Source organism: Agelaius tricolor, unplaced genomic scaffold (genome assembly GCF_023055355.1).
Source record: "Agelaius tricolor isolate 1412-34295 unplaced genomic scaffold, bAgeTri1.0.p SCAF_15, whole genome shotgun sequence".
Lineage (NCBI taxonomy): Eukaryota > Metazoa > Chordata > Aves > Passeriformes > Icteridae > Agelaius > Agelaius tricolor.
In genome coordinates, this window is record NW_027269275.1 from 21,742,765 (window position 1) to 21,764,433 (window position 21,669).

A 21,669-nucleotide genomic window follows, 5' to 3' on the forward strand; every position below is an offset into this window, starting at 1 on the left:
AGAAGCACTTAGGCACCAGCTAAAGGGAAGCTCCACTGTCTGCTGTTGCTAGATGATACAGTTATCCTCCCTTTGTTGCAGTAAAGGTCTGTTGGCATTACAATAGGCTTAGGAATTGCTGAAACTAGGTAAATGTTAATCTCTTCTGTAATGTTTCTGAATTTAATTGTTCTTGTGTCCAAAGTTTCTTCTCATCTGCAGTAACTACTGCTTACGCATACTTGAAATGTCTGAAACTCAAAACTGATGAGATTTCCATGAGTATGATGATGAGTATTAGCATGCAGAAGAATCTTAAAGTCGCTGAAGGCAAAGAGCAGGTACCTGATGCAAGAATTTTTGATGTTAAGAGAACATTTTCTTGTGGAGGGGAAAAAAACAATGTGCTGCATTGCATGGGAATTACCTCGTATTGAAATACTGGAGGAATGTACGTAAGAAGAGCTCAAGCTTCAAGGATAAACATGTAGGGTGATTTGTGAGGGGAAGATGCTATTTTACATAGATGGGTGCAAAACCTTTTGTATGGGATGGATTCAAAGGTATATTAAAAGCTGAACGATTTGATATTGACTAAAAACAAGTATGTAGTTGCAGCACAAGGCTAGAAGTCCTTTTTCTGAATATTGGAAAATAAATCACAGCCCTGTCTTTTGTCCTTTTGTAATCCTCCATCAGAGCAGGTCTGAATTTTTCTGTTCTCATCAGGCAGGGAGTGTGTGTGTGTGAGATACAGTTGCTCTTAGTCCTTTGGGTTAGACTGTCCGTGTAACTGTGTTAGCTGTTACACAAGTGAGAACAGCAGGAAGCCTCAGAAATTGTTTTTTGGGTCTTACTCATCAATCCTTGCTTTCTGAAGTGTTGGTTCTGCTTGCTTTCCTGTGATTATGAAGTGAGGAGAAAAAATAATCTTTACAGTGTGCCTTGCTAATTCATTATTTATGCAAGGGTATTTGTAAATACTGACTATTCACTTTTTTCAATATCTCAATGATGTTAGATCTTCAGTTTGTCGTCACAGTACCTGCCTTTTTGGTGAGACAGGAAGTCCTGCCTAAACACTGGAGAAGGATGAAAAAAAAGTATTCATAAAAAGCTGTACTTCACATATATAGTAACGTTGTTGAATTCTGTTTTTCCCTTGACCAGAACTATTTATGCAGTATTTCCTTTTATTTTCTGCTGTCCAGGGCCAAGCTTAAGATGCTGAAGCCTTCCATGGGCATACCTACAGAAAGTTTTTGGTTCACTGGCAAGGAAAGGAGTGGGCTTGTACAAGTCACAGGCTGCAGATATCAGTGTTCAGCAGTTTATAAACCTTCAGATATAGAGTGAGAACAAAACAGCTTTTGTGGTATCTAAACAATTTGTTGGCAAACCTCAGTTTGTTTGCAGGTTGTGTTAGTGTTTCAAAAACTTTGTAAAGAACAATTCCTTTAAAATAAAGGAGTCAGTCATGTTTGTAATAGGTAGACTAGTAGTAGCCACTGCTTTTCTTGTTAGGAACAGCAATGTTGTAGATAAACTTAACTAGGGTGCAGAGCCATAGCATAAGTGTGGATTCATGCTGGAGTGAACCTTTCACCTCTTTTCCAGCCCACCTGAGGTCTCCCAAAGCCGCATGTTCTCACTGCTGCCTGTCTGTGCACAAGCCAGGCTGGTGTGCCTGGGGCCGGCTTTCGGGAGGAAGGCGGCAAAGCTGTTTTTTGTGCGTGCAGGTTGGTGCACTGTCCCTGGAATGCCAGTGTGAACACAGTGGAAGGACTGGACTCACCTTTTTCAGCATGAGGGATCTTAGTGATTATGAAATTATCGCCTATGTGCTGCGGAGGAATATTTCTGCAGTAGCACTTTTATCTTTGTAACTTCTGCTCAATTTTCCAACAAGAATGTGGCTTATCAAGATCAGTTTAGAATTATGTGGTATGTGTGTGTAGTAGACGAGTCTAGGCTTAAAAATTCAACACTTAACATGGACAGTTGTCACCCAGGAAAGAGATTTTTGCATTTATGATACTGTTTTGAAAAAGACAAGCTGAGTACTTTGCCACAATCGAAACTCCACAGAGTGTTACCAATTTTCAGGAAAATAATAGTGAGGCAAAAAAATAGAAGGCATTTTATATAAATACATTAATATGACATCTACTCTTAAGTGCTACATGCAGCATATCACTTTTGTTCCCCTTGAGAAAGGATGTAGAACTGTATTACATGAAGGCATGGCAGCAAAGGAAGTGGTCATGGAAGGGCTTGTTCTGGAGATGGATTTCTTATTTTTCCCTGACTATTTCTGTTATGCTTGTTAGTGCAGCATGAGTGCATAGCAACCATTAATTTATTCATATCACACTAATGTGAGGAAGTGTTGTGAATTCACATGGAGAGACAAGACAAAAGTAAGGATTAATGTGTCCAATAGTCTTGATCCTACACATCAGCATTTTGGGACAAAGTTTCCTTATGCAAGAAGAATATCTCTGCTCTTCCATTTTCAAAACTGAATGTTTTGTGTCTCTGTAAATTCAAGCTTTTTAAAGTATAAAGATGGGGAACTTAAATATGAGGAGTCTACATGGTTTGGCTGAAGAGGCCTAGTGTATGTATGAGTTTGTAATCAAGACTCGGAGCTGCCTTTGTCTGGCTTACTGTAAGGCCACCTTTTCACTTGTACATGCATCTCTCTCTGCTTTTCTGCAAGCAAAGAAATCCCGTTAGCTCTGTGTTCCAGCCTCTCTGTTCAGTGGCATCATGTAAGCCAGTTAAGTGCAGCACCTGAATGCACATCTTTTTCTTATATGGCAGTGCTTAAACTGTATGGCACAGTATTCAGGGGGAATGGTGATCCAGACAAAATCTCTAGCAGACTGACATGGCAACTTCTTACAAGTTGGTCTGATACTTTATCAGAAGGGCTCAGTTCTGTTCAAACGCTGGCATGGATGAAAGAAGGTTGTAAAGATGTTTATATAGTCTGAGCTCCCTGAAAGTCAGAAGTCTGCTTTGGTGAACATGAACTAAAAAAGTTCAACTGTTAAACATAAATCCTAAAGTTTGGGTTCTGTTTGATAGCCACTTTCCTCTTAACAGGAACTTGGTAGACTAAATTGCTCTGTGGGTCAGATGACTCCATCGGTATTCCATCTGATGAGGGGAAACAACTCTGTGTTCTTGTATACACCTTTCATACCCATACTGCCAGACAGTAATGGCACAGGCTTGTTTGTTTCACAAAGGGTTGTTCTAATTGGGGTGTAATGAAAGGATGATGTAAACCTGATTATTTCTATTTGAAGCAGGATTCTCTGAAATATCCACACACCTAAGATTGCTCTCCATTTGCTTTTCTGCTGACTTCCACACTTCTAAGAAGGAAGTGTGTATGGCACAAGTTAGCAGGTTTTTTGAAGCATAGCCATCTGAAATGGCCGCTTAGATGAAATCTTGTGCAAGTTGTTAAACAGAGGTGTGTTTTGTAGAGGATTTCTGTCCCCAAGTTGTCATGATTCTGGGATCATTTGTCTTTGGAGCCTGGCTTTTCTGGAGAGAGGCAAATGATGTGAATATGAGAGTACCTTGCAGAGTGCTGTTCATGCCTGTTTCAGGTGGGGAATCATGTTATGTTCATTTGACAGCTGGCTCAAATTGGAGTAATTCCCATTTCTAAGGTTCTGGAAGAGCAGATGTGAGGTATAGTGAAGTCCTCAGGTTCTCAAGTTTACTCTTAGCCATGCTACTGAGGTAGCCTACATTTTCTTCATTCTTTTACTTACATAGTTGAAGAGTAAGAAAGAAAAAAGAATACATGGAAGTGTGAGACCCTTATGAAACCTTTAGAGACAGTAAAAGTTTTACAGTCCTCTTTCTTCTCTCAGAGGATGCCAGCCCCCATCAGACTGCGGGAGTTGATCCGGACCATCCGGACAGCAAGAACCCAGGCAGAAGAGCGTGAGATGATCCAAAAAGAATGTGCTGCTATCCGGTCATCCTTCCGAGAGGAAGATAACACATACCGATGCAGAAACGTGGCAAAGCTGCTGTATATGCACATGCTGGGATATCCTGCGCATTTTGGCCAGGTAGGTTAAAATTTAGTGCCTTCTGTGCATAAGCCAGTCTGTCTTCTGTGTTTTGGGCACATTAACTTGTTCAGAGCATTCCTAGGTGCAGTTCTTCTTCACACCTTTGGGCTGCTTTGAGGTCTGTTTTCACGTATGTTCTGAACCTATGTTAGTTTAGACTTCATTAGTGATATTTGCTGTTTGGGGCTTACATATTTTGTTTTGAAACTTGAGGTTAGTCTGCTTTTGCCATACTATCTCCTCCTCACCATCCCTGTTTCTGCAGAGCAGTAGTGCTTAAACCACAGTCCAAGACATAGGGATGTTTTTAGATTGGATCAAAATAGCACTTCGGAGTTCTGTCTCTGAAAAATACCGCATAGTTCAAAGGAGGTTCTATGCCCTTTTCCATATAAAGTAATGTATTTGAGACAGAAAAGAGCTGCTCTGTTCCTGGCAATCAGAAGCTGGTGTTCCTTATCCCCATCTTAGTCAGGTGACATGGAGAATGCAGGTGTGAGTTTTCCATCTCTTGGCTTATTTTTGATGTGCTGTTTTTGACAGAAATTTTAGGGAAAGGAGACAGAAAGATGGACGCTCTTGATCTACAAGGTGTCCCTCAGGTTAGCTTTGTTTAGTCTTTGGGTTAGGGTGCATAGGGGGCATAGTTTTGCTTAGAAGTCAGTAAGTGTCCTGTTAGTAGTAATCTAACCTAGGTCTTCAATAAAGCTTAAATCAGTCAAATTGTTGTATCCCTTCAAGTAGCTTCATGTCTTGTGTGTCTGTCCATTTGTGACTGAATTTACCAGTCCTAATATGTCTGAAACAGTAAGCTCAAATCAGCGAAATCAAATTGCAGATAGTTAGGATTAGTGAGTTTGGAGTTTGGGCTCTGCTATAGCATACGAAGTGCCTCATCTTACTTCTATATGATTGGATTATTCTCTCAGGGTAAAGAGTTTTGAAAAAGAGCAAGTGAAGTTGTGTATTATTCTGTTCTTAGCACTATTCATAGCCGGGCTCTCTGGTCCAAGGGAGAAACTTCCTGTCACAAAAATTAATTATCTTGGGGCCTTAAGAATGATGAAAAGTGTTACAAAAGCGTCATCTAGAATTTCAACGTTTGGCTATGTTAAGAGCAAAATTTCGTTCTTCTATCTTGTTGCTCAAGTATTTAATCCCATCCAAGGAAGATTATAATTTGCCATTTAGTTTAATGATTTAATTTACCATTACTAAGTCAATTTACTAATTTACCATTACTAACTAAAGCAGAAATTTTCAGTTTCTGCTTTGGTTAGTAATGGTAAATTCGCTGTTAATGAAAGAAGGCTAAAGCAGATTGTTTAGTATCTGTTATTGCCAGGCTTGCTACATCTTGAAAAGAAGCATCTATTCTGACTATTTGGAGAGCAGAGTACTTCATTCAATGCCCTTGGTTCTCTTGTAATTCATCAGCGCATTTTCAGGAGGGCCCAATGCTGAAAAGGGTTTTAAAGAAGTGTTCTGCAAGAGAGTGAGTTAGAGAACTTTGCATGTCCTTAACACTTATCACTGGAGGGAATCTTTCAAGGTGCTACTGTTGTATAGGAGTATAGTTTGTGTGAGCTGGGGACCTGTTGAGGACACAGGCTCTACCAACAGTGGAGTCTTGCAGATAGACAGTCCTGCAATGTAGACAGTAAGCTTCTGAGAGTGATAGGATAAATATGCAGCAAAGAAGTTTTGCTAAAAAACAGGAGAGCCACAAGTGGCGTTACAGTATCTTTTAAAGCTGTAAGCACACAGCAGCTAACAGTCTGGGTAACCAGGAGTGAGTGGTTGGTCTACTTCTATCCAACCCAGGGCTCCACAAATTTGACCTGGGATATCTTGTACACAAGTATGAGAATGAGCGCTGTATTTAGCCAGTGCATGCTGATATGCACTGGATGGCATGCTGTCTCCTGAGCATGTGCAAATGCTGTTTGTGCAAGTTTGGAAGTCGTCAGACAGCCTGGACAAATGGTCAGATAACTTTATTATTGTCATTGTTTCTATTTGAAAAAAAATTGCAGTTGGAAGAGTGCCTATGTCAGTAAAAGCTGGGTCAGTTGTAGTCTGGTTACATGCCAGTAGTATCTGTTACAGTGGTGATGTAGCAGATTTTAATTGTTCCTTTGAATGAAATGAATTTAACAGTATCAAGATTTTTTCCACTAATTACACCTAGTAAGAGCTTCAGCTGATCATGTTTCTTAGTATTGCTGTGCATGAATCTAGTTTGCATGTGCTTCTATACAAGTTAAGCAAGTACTCATCAGCCTTTCATGGGGTAAATTTCACTAATACATTTCTAGTACTTTTGAATTTAAAATATATCTTAGAGTATCTGTTGCAGTCATCAGTTTTCTTACGCTCTTCCTCAGTCATTCATCTTCTGCCTTCATTGGCTCTTACTCTGTAGCTTAGGTGTCATCAATTTTATGTTGCGTTTTTGCGGAGGATTGTATGAGTATCTTGTAAACCCAGGAAAGAAGGTTGTTTCAGAGGTGCATTATTCTTTTACAGAAAGCACTGGAAACATGAGAGCTTGATATCTAGTGTTCTGTATATTATCTGTGGCTGATCTCGGGCATTTGGGCAAATGCAGTTATCTTTGTTGCAGAGGACTGGTCTTATTGTTCAGAGGTATTTATTCGAGGTTTTCATCCCATTTAGCCTTGCAGACTGAACTCAATTTCTTTCAAGCCTTTTCTTCCCGATTTGCCATCTTTGCAGTAGCTGGGCTTTTGCATATGATAACAATGTCAACAGCTGAGTGTGCGTTCTAATGCCACGTGGTCATGAGAACTTGCAGGATGGGGACTAGGCCATAGCACTTTCTTTCTCTGGCACTTCACCTTTAATTTTCTTACCAATATACTGTGCAACTTTACTCTTGTTGATGTGTGTGTTTCTTGCATCTCACCTGTGTCTGTTGCCCTGTTCAAGCTTCTGTCTAGCTGAAGATATGAATCCCTTTTCCTGACACCTCTTGTCTTTGCCTGTGTGTGCTCCCTTTGCTATGGATCTGTTGCCAGCTCTGTGTGACCCCTCCTTAGACCTATTGTGTATGCTTATTTGCTGCCCCAGCTAGTAAAGCAGACTTACAGAAATTGTTTGTGGGGGATAGAACTCTACTTCCCTGTCAGGAAAGTAGACATAGATTATAATTGATTATCTGTTACAGAAAACTATTTTAGTGCATTGTAATGTCAGAATATCTCTGTGGTGGATGGTATTTGTTTTTCAAAGTGTCAGATGTAAAAATGAGCTGGCAGTTAAATTTTAAATTAGCAGAGTGCAGGTGAAAACTATGTATGTTGTCTTGGGAATCTCTTCTGTGCTATTGATCACAGTTGCCATTTCTACAGGGGGAAAGGGAAACTTGTAGTGACTGGAATGCACATGATTTTAGTAAACTTCTGGTGTTCAGAGATTACAGAGGCGTGCGAAAACATAACTATCTCTGACAATCTACTTTTTGCCTAGATAGCAAGTTAGTTACAGATTACAATAAACATAACCTGGTTTTAGAGTCATAGAATCCTAAAACGGTTTGGGTTGAAAGGTCATCTAGCTCTAACTGCCGTGGGCAAGGACACCTGCTAGTCCAGGTTGTTCCAAGCCCAGTCCAGCCTAGCCTTGAACACTTCCAGGGATCCAGGGGCAGGCACGGCTTCTCTGGGCAGCCTGTGCCAGGGCCTCACCATGCTCACTGCCAAGAATTTCTTCCTAATATTGAACCTAAACTTGCCCCTTTTTCCATTTGAAGTCATGACCCCTTGTCCTATCACTACATGTCCTTGTTTTGGCAGCTTACAGAGCATTGATCCTCTTCCTAGTAGGTAAATTGAACCTTATAAGTTTAGTTAAAAAATTTTATGTGCATATCAAACATGATCTAGATTTCCAGATCTTTATTATTTTGAGTTTACTGATGTATCTTTCCTCTCTATCAATGTGCTATCATTTACTTTTGTGGTCTGACATTAACCAACATATCTGGTATATCTGAGGTCATGGAGGACCGACAGTGTCTGACCACTTCAAGGCACCGGAGCTGCTAATGACCTTCTTGCTGGCTTTGTTGGAACTTTGGCCAGGTCATTTAATCTTTCTTGGTTTTCCACATCACCAAAATGGAAACCGAATACACCTTTAAAAGTGTACTCTGAGATACATACGTTACTACACATCAAAATTCAAACTGTTTCTTCTCTAGCTAAGAAGTCGTTTTCAAGCTAATTATGTCTTTTTTTTCTTTTTTTCCAGTTGGAGTGCCTCAAGCTTATTGCGTCTCAGAAATTCACAGACAAGCGCATTGGGTATTTAGGTGCCATGTTGCTGCTGGATGAGAGACAGGATGTTCATCTTCTTATGACCAATTGCATCAAGAAGTAAGGGTACCACCCCTCCATCAAACGATGATTTGAGGTTTCAGTATCAGAAAGTATCCTTCTGACAGTGATACTTAGAGTATTTTAGGGTTTTTCCTTTGTGTTAGAAAACTGGTGCCTTGAAATTGTTGTGTGCTGTTGACCATAAAAAGGCTGTTGTTGTAGTGCTCTGTATTGGGCCATCCTGTCTAGCTTCTTTAGTGGGAACAGAATATAAAATTGCATTGGTTTTGAAGAGGCATATGTAGCAAGCAACACATGTCCTGTGTGTTTGTTTGCTTCTGCTGACAAACTCTGAAGAATTGTCAAGGAACAAGGCTATGTATCTTGCTTTCTTTTTAAAATGTAATGGTCCTGACGAATGGTTTTCATTGGAAGCAAGGCTGCAGCTTGGGATGTGCTGTCATTTTGCTGAAATCAGACAAGAGGGGATGGGAATGACTATTTTTTTCATACTTCTCTCAGCAAAGCAATGTTAAAGTGGGACTTTCTTACATCATAGTTCAGTGGGTGATGATGAGTGTGTTTTCTTTTCGAGATGGATTGGAGCAGGTATGGAACAGCTGGGTTCTGGTTGACCTACCCAAAGGTTGAGTGTGGTGTACTGGTTTTTATTATTATGTACTTATGTATGTATTATTAGCACTTAAGTATCTCAGATATTAGCAAGTAAAGTATTGATCTTCAATTAGAATGTGGCCTCAAAGTGCTTTAAAAGAAACTTGACAAAACTGTGGGCCTGAGGATCTGCTAACTTTGAACCTAGCATCCAGGAGACAAGATTTTCGTCTAAAGATCTTTCATTGAAGTGCTATACCTGTGAGGTGCTTCCATTAGAACCAGGGTTTATGCTACAGTGAATTTGGTAAGGGTGTAGTGAGTTTTAACTGGAAATGGGTCAGATGGAAGCTGAGCAAAAATGGTGGACAGCTTCCCATCATCTTCTGGGTTGTATATTGCTTTCTCCTTCGGCTTCTATATCTGCCATTGTGTCTTGCTTTTATCTAGACATTAAGGGATTTATTTATGGCATTGTTTTTTAGTGTTTCATAGCAAGACCCAGATTTTTGAGACGAAAAGGAAAGCAACCTCTTGAAGCATGTACTTGTGATATGCACAGCTTTATATAGCTGCCAAAAAATTGATAAAGGAAGGAAACAAAAAACCAACCTATTTAAGAGCATGTGCTACCTGTTCCTTCATCTGCATGTTGCCATAACTGCTTCATGTTACAACTAGAATACTGTCTTTGCATTCAGCACCTCTTGCATGTTTGATTCAGAACCACTTCTTTCCTCAGCTCTTCTATCTTGCAGTCCCCAGCTCTCGTTGCCTCCCAAACCACGAACTGTATTTTTAACTTTCTTCAGCATTGAATCCTGGGTGCTGTGGCAACCTTAGTACCAAACACAGATTTGGAAAGTGGTGTAGAATTTGATTTTCAAGGCTGTTGGGATTGCCATGTAGAAGCTATATTGTCTTGTGCTTAGTGTGACATTGTAGCTGGCCTTATGAATAGCATCTCCTGTTAGGTAGTTTAGCTTTGTAGTGACCACTTTTCACAACTTCCTTAGGCATATGAATAGGAAAAATTGCTGAACAGAATTCTTGTATGAATTATTTTCAAGGTGTGTGGATGGTGGGGTTTGTGGGTTTTGGTAAGGATAGAGAATATTTTTGCACAGTTTTTTCTATACTGTTTGGTTTGTAAATGCAGAAGCTAAAGCCTGTTGTAGAACATATTTAAACTGGGACAGCCCACAGTGTCACTGCTGGTCTGTACTTTGCATGCAAGTTCCAAAGCTAAAACCATATTAAATGGAATTCTGTATAGTCTTCCCTCTTCTCAGCTCAATCCCTGGATACCCTGACAGGTCAACCTGATAGTTAAACCAAGTATTTTTATCTTTTTAATTGAGGATTCTAAGTAGAATGAGTAGCAAACCCTGTGGTACATGCACTCAAAGCTTTCATTGATCCTGAGTTGTGCTCCCACAGAGCTGTGAATCCAGAAAGTTCTTTCAGCCATGTGTTGCTGGATAGATGACTCTAGCTGTAGATGCCCTTTTTTTGTGTGTTCAATTTCTGTGTGTGCATGCTGATTGACTTTTTTTGTTCTCCTTTGCAGTGACCTTAATCACAGCACACAGTATGTGCAGGGGCTGGCACTTTGTACTCTTGGCTGCATGGGCTCCTCAGAAATGTGCAGAGACCTTGCAGGAGAGGTGGAAAAGCTCCTCAAAACTTCCAATTCCTATCTTAGGAAGAAGGTACTTCAGGAAACTTTTGAATACTTTGTTATGGATTAAAAGGCAAGATTGCTTGAACACCTTGTTAATATCTGGAATACTAGATGACTGAGATCACACTGAGTGAATATTTTCCCAGTGTGCAAGACAGAGCTCAAAACTCCCTGTCTGTTAATAGCAGGAATGTAAGTAAGCCTCTAAAAGATGAGCAAGCATCCATTTGGCGAGGCAGTTGCTTCTGTTTTTGCACTCTTCTCCCATAATGTTATTGGTGATAATGTGAACGCTTGCCCCCTCCTGGACATTAGCCTCAAAATTCTGGTCACCAGTTTGATTTATCTTCTCAGATAAGAGAAGACCCTGGTTATTAACAATGCAGGCTGGTATCAGAATATTTGAACCTATTTGATGTCTTCTGTTGATGATGGTAACAGTAGTATGAGAACTAGAAGGGTTAAGGTCTTGAAATGGACAAACACTTATAAATTGTCTCATTTCTGTAGCAAATGTGCCATAGCATCAGTGAAGTGTGATTGCCCCTATTCTTTTAGGTTTATTTATTGATAAGTCTTGGTGGGAGTGTGAAGCACTAAGATTTAGGAAGAGATGCATTGTTACTCCTTTGTCTAGTGCTAGATCTAGAGAGAGTTTGGAGAGAAGGCAATGCCAAGAGGTCTTGCTGTGTTCTGGAAAGAGGCACTTGATTTTCAGGCAGTTGCAGGGAATAGTGTCTCCTGTTGCTTCTCCATCCTAGAAGAAATAGGCACGTGTTTTTTCAAAAAACCCTGGAAATGTAGTTTTGTTTCTCGTACCCACCACCTCCAGGAGGAAGTTGTTTTTGGGGGAAGGAGGGAAAGTAAATAAGCCATAATTTTACAGAAGTTCAATTATTTTTTTCCAATGCATTATCTCCTTCCCAGCAAGAAGAAGACAGGCTGAAGTAGCCCTATTAAAGGCAGAGCTGCTTTGCAAATAATAGCACTTCTTATGTGAATAATGTAAAAATGAACCATTACTAGGGGGAGTATTAGTTTGTAGTTCAGTGCTCCCCATTTATTGAACTCTCTTCTGGAATGCTGTTGAGTAACACTTGTAATAGAGAGATGAAAAAATGTGCCAGGCCTTTGTTTATCATGAAGATTGTTATAGTTCCCACTGTGCTAGATATTCCCAAAATAGGTATTGTTGTCTTTGCAGTGTGTAGTAAAAAGTGTTTTTCCTATCCAGGCAGCACTGTGCGCTGTTCATGTCATCAGAAAGGTGCCTGAACTTATGGAGATGTTCCTGCCAGCCACCAAAAACTTGCTGAACGAGAAGAACCACGGTAATAGCTGAGATTGTACTTAGCAAGGCTAGGCCATTCTCTAGAGGATAGTGCACTTGCTACCTAAGCCTTTTGTTTGGAGGGAACTTCAGAGGTGTATTTGTATGATTTGTTTCTTTCCATTTCTACACAGTGAATGCAAATGTCATTTAGAAGGAAGAGATGTGTATGACTCTGCTAGTCAACAGGACTTTAACGTGGCATAGGTGACAAAAGGAACTCTTTCATTGTGTTTTGATACACTTCAGAGTGGGTGAAATGGGAACATTTGATTTTTATCCTGTACACTGCCTAAAGTGACTCTAAGGAAGCGGCTTCTTAGGCTTCTTAGGAGGTATTATTTTTGTGTAAAAGTCTTTCTTTAAATGGAGTTCTGAGGCCTCCTGAGGAAGGTGACAGAAGGTCTGCTAGGCAACCCAAATCAGAAGAGAAAATTAGGAAGCGTGAGGAACTTGACACCCACAATGCAATTAACACATGCTGTCCCTCTGGAGTCCTACATTTGTATTGAATCATAGAATGGTTGGTTTTAGAAGAGACCTTAGAGGGCAGGAGCCCAACTATGACCATTACTGTATGTTTAGTATGCGAGTTTCTGCAGACCAAGTCCAATTTATCTCCTGCCTTGGCCTTTAATTGCAGCTTTAAGACAGGAGAACATTGCTATCTGCTTTCCCTTGGACACAGCTACAAGATATGATATGTTGAATTCAAGAACATTTTTAATGATTTCCTGTTGTTTCCTTGTGATGTTTATCAAATGTCTAGAGCCAGTGGAATGATGTTAAATGGAGATATATTTTTCTTTTCCCCCTCCCTCACCTTTAGGTGTTCTTCACACATCAGTTGTTCTCCTCACAGAGATGTGTGAGAGAAGCCCAGACATGCTTGCACACTTTAGAAAGGTAAGTGTGAACTGGTAATATTGCAAAGTTAATATTCATGGCCTTCTAGTAAAATCATTACAACTGTTTGGGTGAAGAATTTAATGATATTGTCTGTTTGCTAAATTATTTTTTTAATCATTAAATGTGGGAATTTCATGTGTATCCAGGCCTAATCCCCTTCACCGAGTGGTTAAGTTACAATCAGTCTTAAGATTGTGCTGTAACTCATCCTAGAGTTAGATTTAAAGTTGTCCTTGATGGTCCCTTAGGTTTTTCCTCAATCCTTCTATCTAATTGCATGGTGACACTAGAATCACAAATGAAGTAAGCATAGAGAGTAAGATGAAAAACTGAAGCTTATACCAACACCTGAATGCCTTAACCACAGCCAAACAGTTATATGCACTCAGTTCAAAAACACCCATCTAAATTCTAGTTGTATAGATACCTCATACCTGATGCATACTATGCTACACAATTTTCCATTTTAATTTAGGGGTTTGAGAGTCACTGTCACTCTTCCTCCTCTGGTTCGGAATGTTTGCTTCCCATCAGCCTCCTGACTTCCTTGTGTTGTTTGCTATAATCTGCTGTATTATTGCCATGTGAAAGACTACCGATAGAAGAGCACCTGAAAATTGCCTTGATTGTCATTCTAAATTCTTGATCAAAAAGGAGAAATTGAACAAAGCTGGTAGAACAGAGCAAGCCATTTGGTCCTCTGAAAAGTCTTGAAGGTGTTTGTTTATTTGCATGCCCATTTACTTTCTTCTTTGTCTGTATCATTAGGGATTTAAAACTGTACATTCTTTGGTGCATCTTAGCATTTTGGCATGCATCTTCCCTTGCCTTGCTTGTAAATGTCAAAGCAGGAAAAAAAGTCAGATGAGGTTCATTTTGCAGGTACCATCCCTGCTACTAATTGCTTGGTTAATGTGATAGCTATGGGAAAAGAGAGAAGAGCTGAGTGCACAAAATTTTATCACTGGGGCATTCTTTCTAGCTATTTCTTATAGTTGTTATGCTGTGAATGGTATAACATTGACCTATCTCTAATGCTTGCTTCATCTGTTTTGTCCCTTTTGTCTGTTTGGAATCCTGCTGAGTTAGAATGAAAAGGTAAGAGTTAATTTTTCTAGATGATGCATGTTTGCCTTGAATCTGTAGATGTTTGTCCCTTGTGAGGCAGTGCCTCTGAATGACACAGCTGTGATTGATGCCACATGCTTAGATCATCTGTACTTGTCTAATGCTCTTTGTGTGCTGGTCTTGTCACTAAATCTCTTCATCCATGGCATCTCTGAATCTCAGTTGCGGCCTTCTGCGAACATCAACTTGCTTTCCTCAAGCCTTCCCTCATTTGAGGAATTCTTGACAGATTTTTCTTCTTTTTTTGTGCCTGTGCAAGTTGTAGCCCTGGGCTTTGTGTTTTGTCTGAATCATGGGGCAACTTTGGGTAGTTCCCAGAAAGGAGCAGGACAGACAGTTAACTGCCTGTAAGAGGCTGTAAAGGCTTTCTGTGCTGCAAGGAGCTACCCAGTCCAACTGCAGTGCTGATAGTCTTCAGCTCATTCTAAAATGAGTGTAATTTGTTTTCCGGAAGATGGGGGCAGGGGTGGGTGGCCCTCAACCAATCTCCACGGCTGTAATTTTTACCTTTGTTCTGTCCTCAGTCCTGATAATTCATGCATGTTGGAAGGCAAAGCAAACGTGAATAAGGATTCCAGGAATGCTCCACTTGTCTGTTACTATGTCTGGAGGGAAGATGTTGCAGCACCCTCCTGTTTCCTCTTTAAGGCAGATACAGGAAGTTGAGGGTTAATTTTGTGTGTTTCATGAAATGCATGTTTTCAGAGGAGCTTGTAGTTCCTGAAGAGCAAAGGTAGGAACAAAAGGAGATGACAGGGAAACTAGGCTGGTTTTCTTTTTACACTATACCACAGATGTAGATTTACTACTTTGAAGACACAATATGGTGCTCTGGTCCCAGCTTAACTGTTTCTAGTTGTGTCTTGGCCAAGCTGGAGGTATTCATAGAGCATCAGCTCTAGGTGTGCAAGTTGAACTTTGTGGAAGAATCCAGAGCCTGACTTGCTTTCAAATACAAGATTTGTTCTTGGACCTTGCTTCAAAGCTGGGGTCAGGGAAACAACAGTGCCCTAATAGGACAACTCTCTTCTTCGCAGCTTGTTCCCCAATTAGTTCGTATTCTGAAGAACCTTATCATGTCTGGATATTCACCAGAGCATGATGTGTCTGGGATCAGTGACCCCTTTTTGCAGGTAAGAACTGATGCAAACAGTGACTGATAGCTTTAATTCTAGGACTCTGTTTTGAGCCTTATGTGTGATGAGGTGGTTACCGCCACACCTGTGTTGATTTTAAGGCTTCTTTGGTCTTCCTTTGAGCTGATTGTGCAAATGCTGTTCATCTGCCCTAGTGAAAGACACCTGCCTTAGTTTAACCAGCAGTTGTAGTGCTTTACCATGTTATGTGACAAAAGAAAGAAGCAGCGCGTATTCATTTTGGAAGGCTGTGCCTGGTAGAGAGGGGACTCTGAACAGTTCTGGCTAGTGGGAAGAAAATAAGCACAGCAGAAGCCTGTTTTTGTTGATAAAGTTCTTATCTGGCATAAGCATTTTGCTTAAGAGTGGAAATCAGCAGCTTCTTTTGCTTTTTTGCCACTACGACCCTCTGTCAAACACTGCCATCCAAGCTTTTCTTTGCTTTGTTTTATAAAATAGGTACGAATCCTGCGGTTACTAAGAATTTTAGGGAGAAATGATGATGATTCTAGTGAAGCAATGAATGATATACTTGCACAGGTAAGGTCTGCAAGGTTGATGATTGGTTGAAACTTTCTCATAGTTTCTTAATAATTTAGGTTCTGCAGCACTAGTGAGGATACAGCTGCTTGCCGTGCTGAGTGAAATTTTGTTGAAAGAGATGAATATTTACAAGTGTGATGCTATTTTGTAGGGGTTGGTTACTTTTGCTGCCTGTTCTGCAGAGCAGCACAAAGGGGATCTGCTTTGAATGCATTGAAGTTATTTTGTTTCCTTTCTGCAGGTTGCCACTAATACAGAAACAAGTAAAAATGTGGGAAATGCCATTCTCTATGAAACTGTGCTGACTATTATGGATATAAAATCTGAGAGTGGCCTGAGAGTAAGTTGCCTTTGCTGTGGCCTTTTCTTTTTCCTAGGATTGTATTAGAGTAATTTGTGTGGAGGACATGAAGCAAGGTTGTTTCACTATAACACAGTTCTGCATCTGACTCTAGATAAGTCTGTAACCTTTGCAGAAAGGGTGCTTGTTTTGGAGGAGAGAGGGTGTTTGGATTTCTTAAAATAAAAACGAAAAGGCAAAATTTCCTGCAGAGTGCGTGTCCTGAGTGCAAGTGAGAGCCTGTGATGCATCCCTTAGCATGTCCTCTGCTTCGGCAGCTTCTAGAGCTCTTTTTGGCTAAGAACCGCAATGCTAGTTTTGACATGTTGCCTTTGAAGTCATCATGAAATGATGAAGATAACCAGCAGCCCTTTTAGATCATTGATCTTCCCTAACTCTTTCTGCAGGTCTTAGCCATTAACATCCTAGGCCGTTTCTTATTAAACAACGACAAAAATATTAGGTAAGTTGTACAAAATGTGTTTTGACAACACCCAATTTAAAATATGTGAGAAGCAATTACACAAAGATGATGCTGAAGTAAAGCCTTCCAGGAGACCATGTTGGGATCGCTGCTCCTGGGGTTAGTGTGGCTGTTGAGCTTGCTTTTTTCTTGGTGTGTTCTTTTCTCTATGCCAATCTTATCTGTGGCCCTGCCCTTGTTAGTTGATAAGTTGGAGGCATGTTACAATTTCGTGTGGTAGCTCGCCTGTGAAGATAGGTCAGGAAGTCCCCTACAGGGTTTTCATTCATTACCAAGTGCAAGAGAATCCTATTCAGTTGCAAGATAAGACTAGGTTTGGGGCAAGGGGACAGTGTCTGTGCATACAAATTAAATGGTTCCTGTCAGCTACTGATGATCTTATGTCCTGTTTGCAGATATGTAGCTTTGACGTCATTGTTGAAAACTGTGCAGACAGACCATAATGCAGTACAGCGACACCGAAGCACCATTGTGGACTGCCTGAAGGATCTGGATGTCTCCATTAAAAGGTAATCAGATTCTCAGTGAAACAGACTCTTGAGATTGACAGTCTGTGGGAAGTGAGCAGAGCATAGGGGAAAATTACAATAATCCTGGGGACCTGTAAATGAGACTACTGTGAAGGTATAATACAGTTCCATAATTCAAACAAGATAATGAAGATATACTTCCACCTTCTTTGGAAAGCTGCTGTTACTATTCATGGGGGGAAAAAAATTCTGTTTGCCTGAATTTTTCCAGAATGCAATATCAGTGGAGATTAGATTTGTGTGCTCTCAGCAAGATGGAAAGCCTCTATGCACTATGATTATGATCAAAGCTACTCTGATTTACTCCGTGTTGGTTTTCTTTCCCAGATGAACGGGCAGTGCCATGTTGTCTTGGAGCAGTGTTAAGTCATCCAAATAATGTATTCTTAGATGTATTATGGAGTAGTAGAATTCAGACTTAATTGATTGCTCAAACAATTTGTGTACAAACCACATCCTTTTATCATTCTTGGTGTTCATTTGTCATTTAAGTAGTGTGTTGCTACTTCTCTGGGCATTGGGAAAGCTTGCAACCTTACTTCTCACCAGAGAAATACTTTGTCTTGTACTCGGTCTTAATTTCTTCCAGTTTATTCTCATTACTTCAGTTATGTTCCTTTTACTCATGATAGTAACTCCCTCCTGTTTCTGTCACTTATGGAAATTCTTGAACTGTTTGGTCTCACTTTGCCCAGCGTATGTGGAAGGCTGCTCTTCTAAACTGAGTCTTTCAGCTTCTTGATTTCTTGTTCTTTATTTCAGAACTCTCTCCTCCTCCTCATTATTCTTTCTGTAACTGGGTTGCAAAGAAAGGTCTGGGCTCAGTGGAGCATACAGCATGCAGTGTTGGGGACAGCAGCATTTTTCCTGCTGCATTTCATAGAATCTCTCTGCTACAGGCCAGAATTCCACTGAGCACTCATCATGTGAATATACCCTCAGAATTGTTCAACCTCTTCTTTTCCATCTACTCAAACTGATTAGATACACCATAGATCCTCATTCTGATAGTTATTCTTCAAACTTATGCCCATCTTTGAATCAGCTGTAGATTTTTTTAACAGCTCTTCTCAGACTAACATGTGTAAAACAGGAAAAAAAATGGATTTGTCTTGCTTCTGAAACTTACTTTTAACTGCTATGTACTGGGTATCATGTAATCTCTCTTTACAGTTGCAAACTATCCCAAACCACAAATTTGTATCTTAAATGCTGAGCAAGCCAGGCTGCCATTGTTTGGTGTCAGAGGCAGCATGGGGCTCGGTTGTGGAACAGCAGAGCCTTATCTAGATTTTGGGTAGAAGGCAACAAAAACGTTTTATTGGCACTTGCTAGGAAAACACAGGTAGGCTACAAACAACTGAGCTTCATGTCTGAGTGCTGTTGGAGGATGAAGCCTTTGAGTGATCCATCAGCAGAGCACAATGTTGCCATGCTGACACTCATGCTGCTGACAATGCACTGTCTTCATTGAAGCATTATATTGACTGGATATATGTCAGAGTCCTCAGGCAGCAAGCTTCAAGGACTTGAGGGAAGGACATGATATCTGCTTTTGGTTATCTGAAGCATGGCTTCTGCTCATCATCTTGTAACTGGTGCAGTTCATATTTGGTCCATGTAGCATAATTCAGAATGGCTTTGCCATTTAATTAAAGCCTTTTTTTCTGCTTGATTTGATTAAACTGCATGATTAAGAGGCTTGTGACAGGAATGAACCATGTAATATGACTGAAGGTAAGCAATATGTGCTGAGATAAATGCCTGGTATGAAGACAACATTGTATTCCTGCACAGCTGCAGTATTGATGCATCTGCTATAAAGTGACTGAAATATTAAACATAAACAGGGAAAACTTGTAACCCAGTACGGACAGGTATAAGGGAGTTGGGAACTAGTTGGAAGGATGGAAACAGTTCTAATAATTGTGTAGGTCATCAGCTAAACACAGATTTAAATGTTAAAAGGTAGCAATTTAGTTTGGTATTTCCAACCTAATTCTGAATATCTCTGTATTTTTTCAGTCCCTGGGTACTCGCTGGGTAAAAAGCAAAGTAACACATTTACAATTCACCAGTCTGTAAAAATCCTAATTACGATAATAACTAGGAAAATGTAGAGAACTAGTGCTGTCTGGATGTTCTCAGATTTTTGAGAACAAATAGTGTGTGCCCAGTTCCATATTAAAATTCACTCAGGGTTATTTAGCAAGCCTGTTTTAATGCATTTGAATACAGCTGTTGCAAAGTTGTGCAGAAATCAATCACATCTGAAGTTAGTAGTCTTCATTCAAAAATATGGCAGAAGAATGAGACACCTGTGCTAAAGTCAACTACAGAAGCTTCAAGTAGAAGCGTCTGGGAGTAGCCTCTGAGCTCTCAATGTGCACGAAAAGGAATAGCAAGGAGCTAGTACTCTGACTAGTTGTGGTGTCAGCAGGTCTGTGCTGAGGAGGAATAAACAATACCAGGGTAACTTTGGGTTCTAGAAATCTTGTGCTACAGTATAAGAAGCTTTACTGTATCCAGTTTATCCAACTGGATACAGTAAAGCTTCTCAGTTAATATTTTAAATCTCTACTGTATTTGAATCTCTAATATATGGAATTGGAAACAGGTCTGTTCTGGATCCCTGAAGGTGGAGAAAATATGCTGTGGCATGCTTTAATTGTTACAGTTGTTGTGGCATGCTTTAATTGTTAGAGGTGTGTGTCAGAAATGACCAGTATTTAATTACACTTGGACAGTTAGACTTTAATCCTGTTGGACTCTGGCTGCTGAAAGATATTGCTAGCCTTAAGCTATCTTTAACATATGGATAGATGTTTCTAGAGCACCCCGTAGCCCCACTCCTCCTTAATTTTTTGGAGAGTGGATATTTGTCTGCTTATGAACAAAAAAAAATACTGCGCATTAAATGTGAAGGGCTGTTCTCACAGGATTAGTAAGTATTGATCTCCTCTTAATTAAAAGTTAACTGCATTTTTGTAGCTGGATTTGGGGTTTTTTTACTTCCTTCACTAGGTGAAGTTACTTGATTGGTTTTCTGTCTCTTGCCCTAGGCGTGCAATGGAACTGAGTTTCGCTCTTGTTAATGGGAACAATGTCCGTGGAATGATGAAGGAGTTACTGTATTTCCTAGATTCTTGTGAACCAGAGTTCAAGGCAGACTGTGCATCTGGAATATTTCTTGCAGCTGAAAAGTATGGCGTTGTTTTACTTGCTAATAATTTTTGGTACATCCTCGGGATTGTGAACACCTTTCGTGTTGTTTCTCTCCCTGCTTGTTCCCAAGAGAGAATGTGTTGATTCGTTTCCTCTCTGTTCACTGATTTATGTGTGGTTTGTCAGTTGTAGCCCTCCCTCAGTATTGGTGTCCTTCCTCACAAAGCAGTGGGCCAGGAAGTAACTGAAAGGGGGAGTTCTGATGATGCTGGGTTTCTTTCTGGTGTTGAAGACTGGCAGTTACTGTTCTAACTTTTCTTTGTTTTCTTTGTTAACTTTGTTTTCTTAATTTTGTCAGATATGCTCCTTCCAAGCGCTGGCACATAGACACAATTATGAGAGTCTTAACAACGGTAAGTGAAATTGCCTCTCTTGTGTGTGACTACATAAAATTTTCCTAATTCTGGAGGAAGTTACCATCAAGTTGGAGATGTTTCTAAAGGCTGGCAGATAACAAATGCTAAAATACATAGAGGAAGCGTACTTATGATTAGTCATATTTACTGAGTTTGCATATTTCTGACTGGCTGCCTTGGATCACTGAGTGATTTTTTTTTTAGAAGAACTGTACTATTTCAGAAACACACAAGAGTAACAGTGTGTAGCAGTGTTTCTACTGCAGTAATCACAGTAGCTTCTAAGGACAGCTCTTGTAGTGTCTGATTCCAATATACAGTCCTTTCAGAGGAGAGTGAATGCAGCCTGGAATGACTTGCAAAGAGAAAGGGGGTGAAGGAGTTTCTTGGAATTACTCCAAGTTGAGTTTATCAAAACTTTTTAATGAAACCGTGTCAACAGCCTTCTAGTTCACCTTCTTTGGGTTTAATTATTACTCTTTTATCTGCTTGAATTTATCTATAAACATCACAGCTGAGGTGGAACTGGAGCAGTGCTTTGGCAACCGAGGGAAGAGATCTTGGTAACTTGGGTAGGCAGTGTGTTCTGTGAGGCAAAGGAATGAGAAGAGATTTATCAGTATGAGTGTTCAAATTTGAGAAGTTCAGAAAGAAATAAGTCGGGCTGGGATGCTCTTTTGTCACCTTGAAACAGAGAGGAGTTTTGTCTGAAGTGAGGATTAATTTCTCTTGGAAGGTTGGCTGTGAGAATTGTTCTCAGATTACTTTCTCCAGGAGAGTAATTGCCTTTTCTTGTCTGCTAGATAAACCACTCATAAGGTTGTATTTATTTCTGCACTCTATCCTCTTGCAGTTTCAGGGTATCTGTAGTGTGGATTTCTCTGAGTATAGCTTCATTTGTTGGTAAATGTACTGTCCTGTACTTCTGCCCCCCTGAGGTTGCTCAAAGTCAACCATAAAGTGC

General features: G+C 40.2%; 1 protein-coding gene and 1 non-coding gene across 4 annotated transcripts in view; both read left to right on the forward strand.

Annotated features, from left to right (window-relative positions):
• The window catches only part of AP1G1 (adaptor related protein complex 1 subunit gamma 1), a 38,042-nt gene that overhangs the window by 5,176 nt on the left and 11,197 nt on the right, over positions 1–21,669 (forward strand). For all 3 annotated transcript variants that reach the window (XM_071440938.1, XR_011681344.1, XM_071440939.1), the window contains 12 exons: positions 3,876–4,079; positions 8,358–8,482; positions 10,611–10,752; positions 11,959–12,055; positions 12,884–12,960; positions 15,129–15,224; positions 15,687–15,767; positions 16,012–16,110; positions 16,518–16,573; positions 16,990–17,103; positions 20,187–20,327; positions 20,648–20,702. In XM_071440938.1, the coding sequence (XP_071297039.1) occupies positions 3,879–4,079; positions 8,358–8,482; positions 10,611–10,752; positions 11,959–12,055; positions 12,884–12,960; positions 15,129–15,224; positions 15,687–15,767; positions 16,012–16,110; positions 16,518–16,573; positions 16,990–17,103; positions 20,187–20,327; positions 20,648–20,702 (1,284 nt within the window). In that variant the 5' untranslated portion in view covers positions 3,876–3,878. Of the gene's footprint in view, positions 1–3,875; positions 4,080–8,357; positions 8,483–10,610; positions 10,753–11,958; positions 12,056–12,883; positions 12,961–15,128; positions 15,225–15,686; positions 15,768–16,011; positions 16,111–16,517; positions 16,574–16,989; positions 17,104–20,186; positions 20,328–20,647; positions 20,703–21,669 lie in introns of those variants that run through there.
• Positions 18,501–18,587, forward strand: LOC139596587 (small nucleolar RNA SNORD71). Its single transcript, XR_011681365.1, has one exon. It is a non-coding gene; the product is annotated as a small nucleolar RNA SNORD71 (small nucleolar RNA).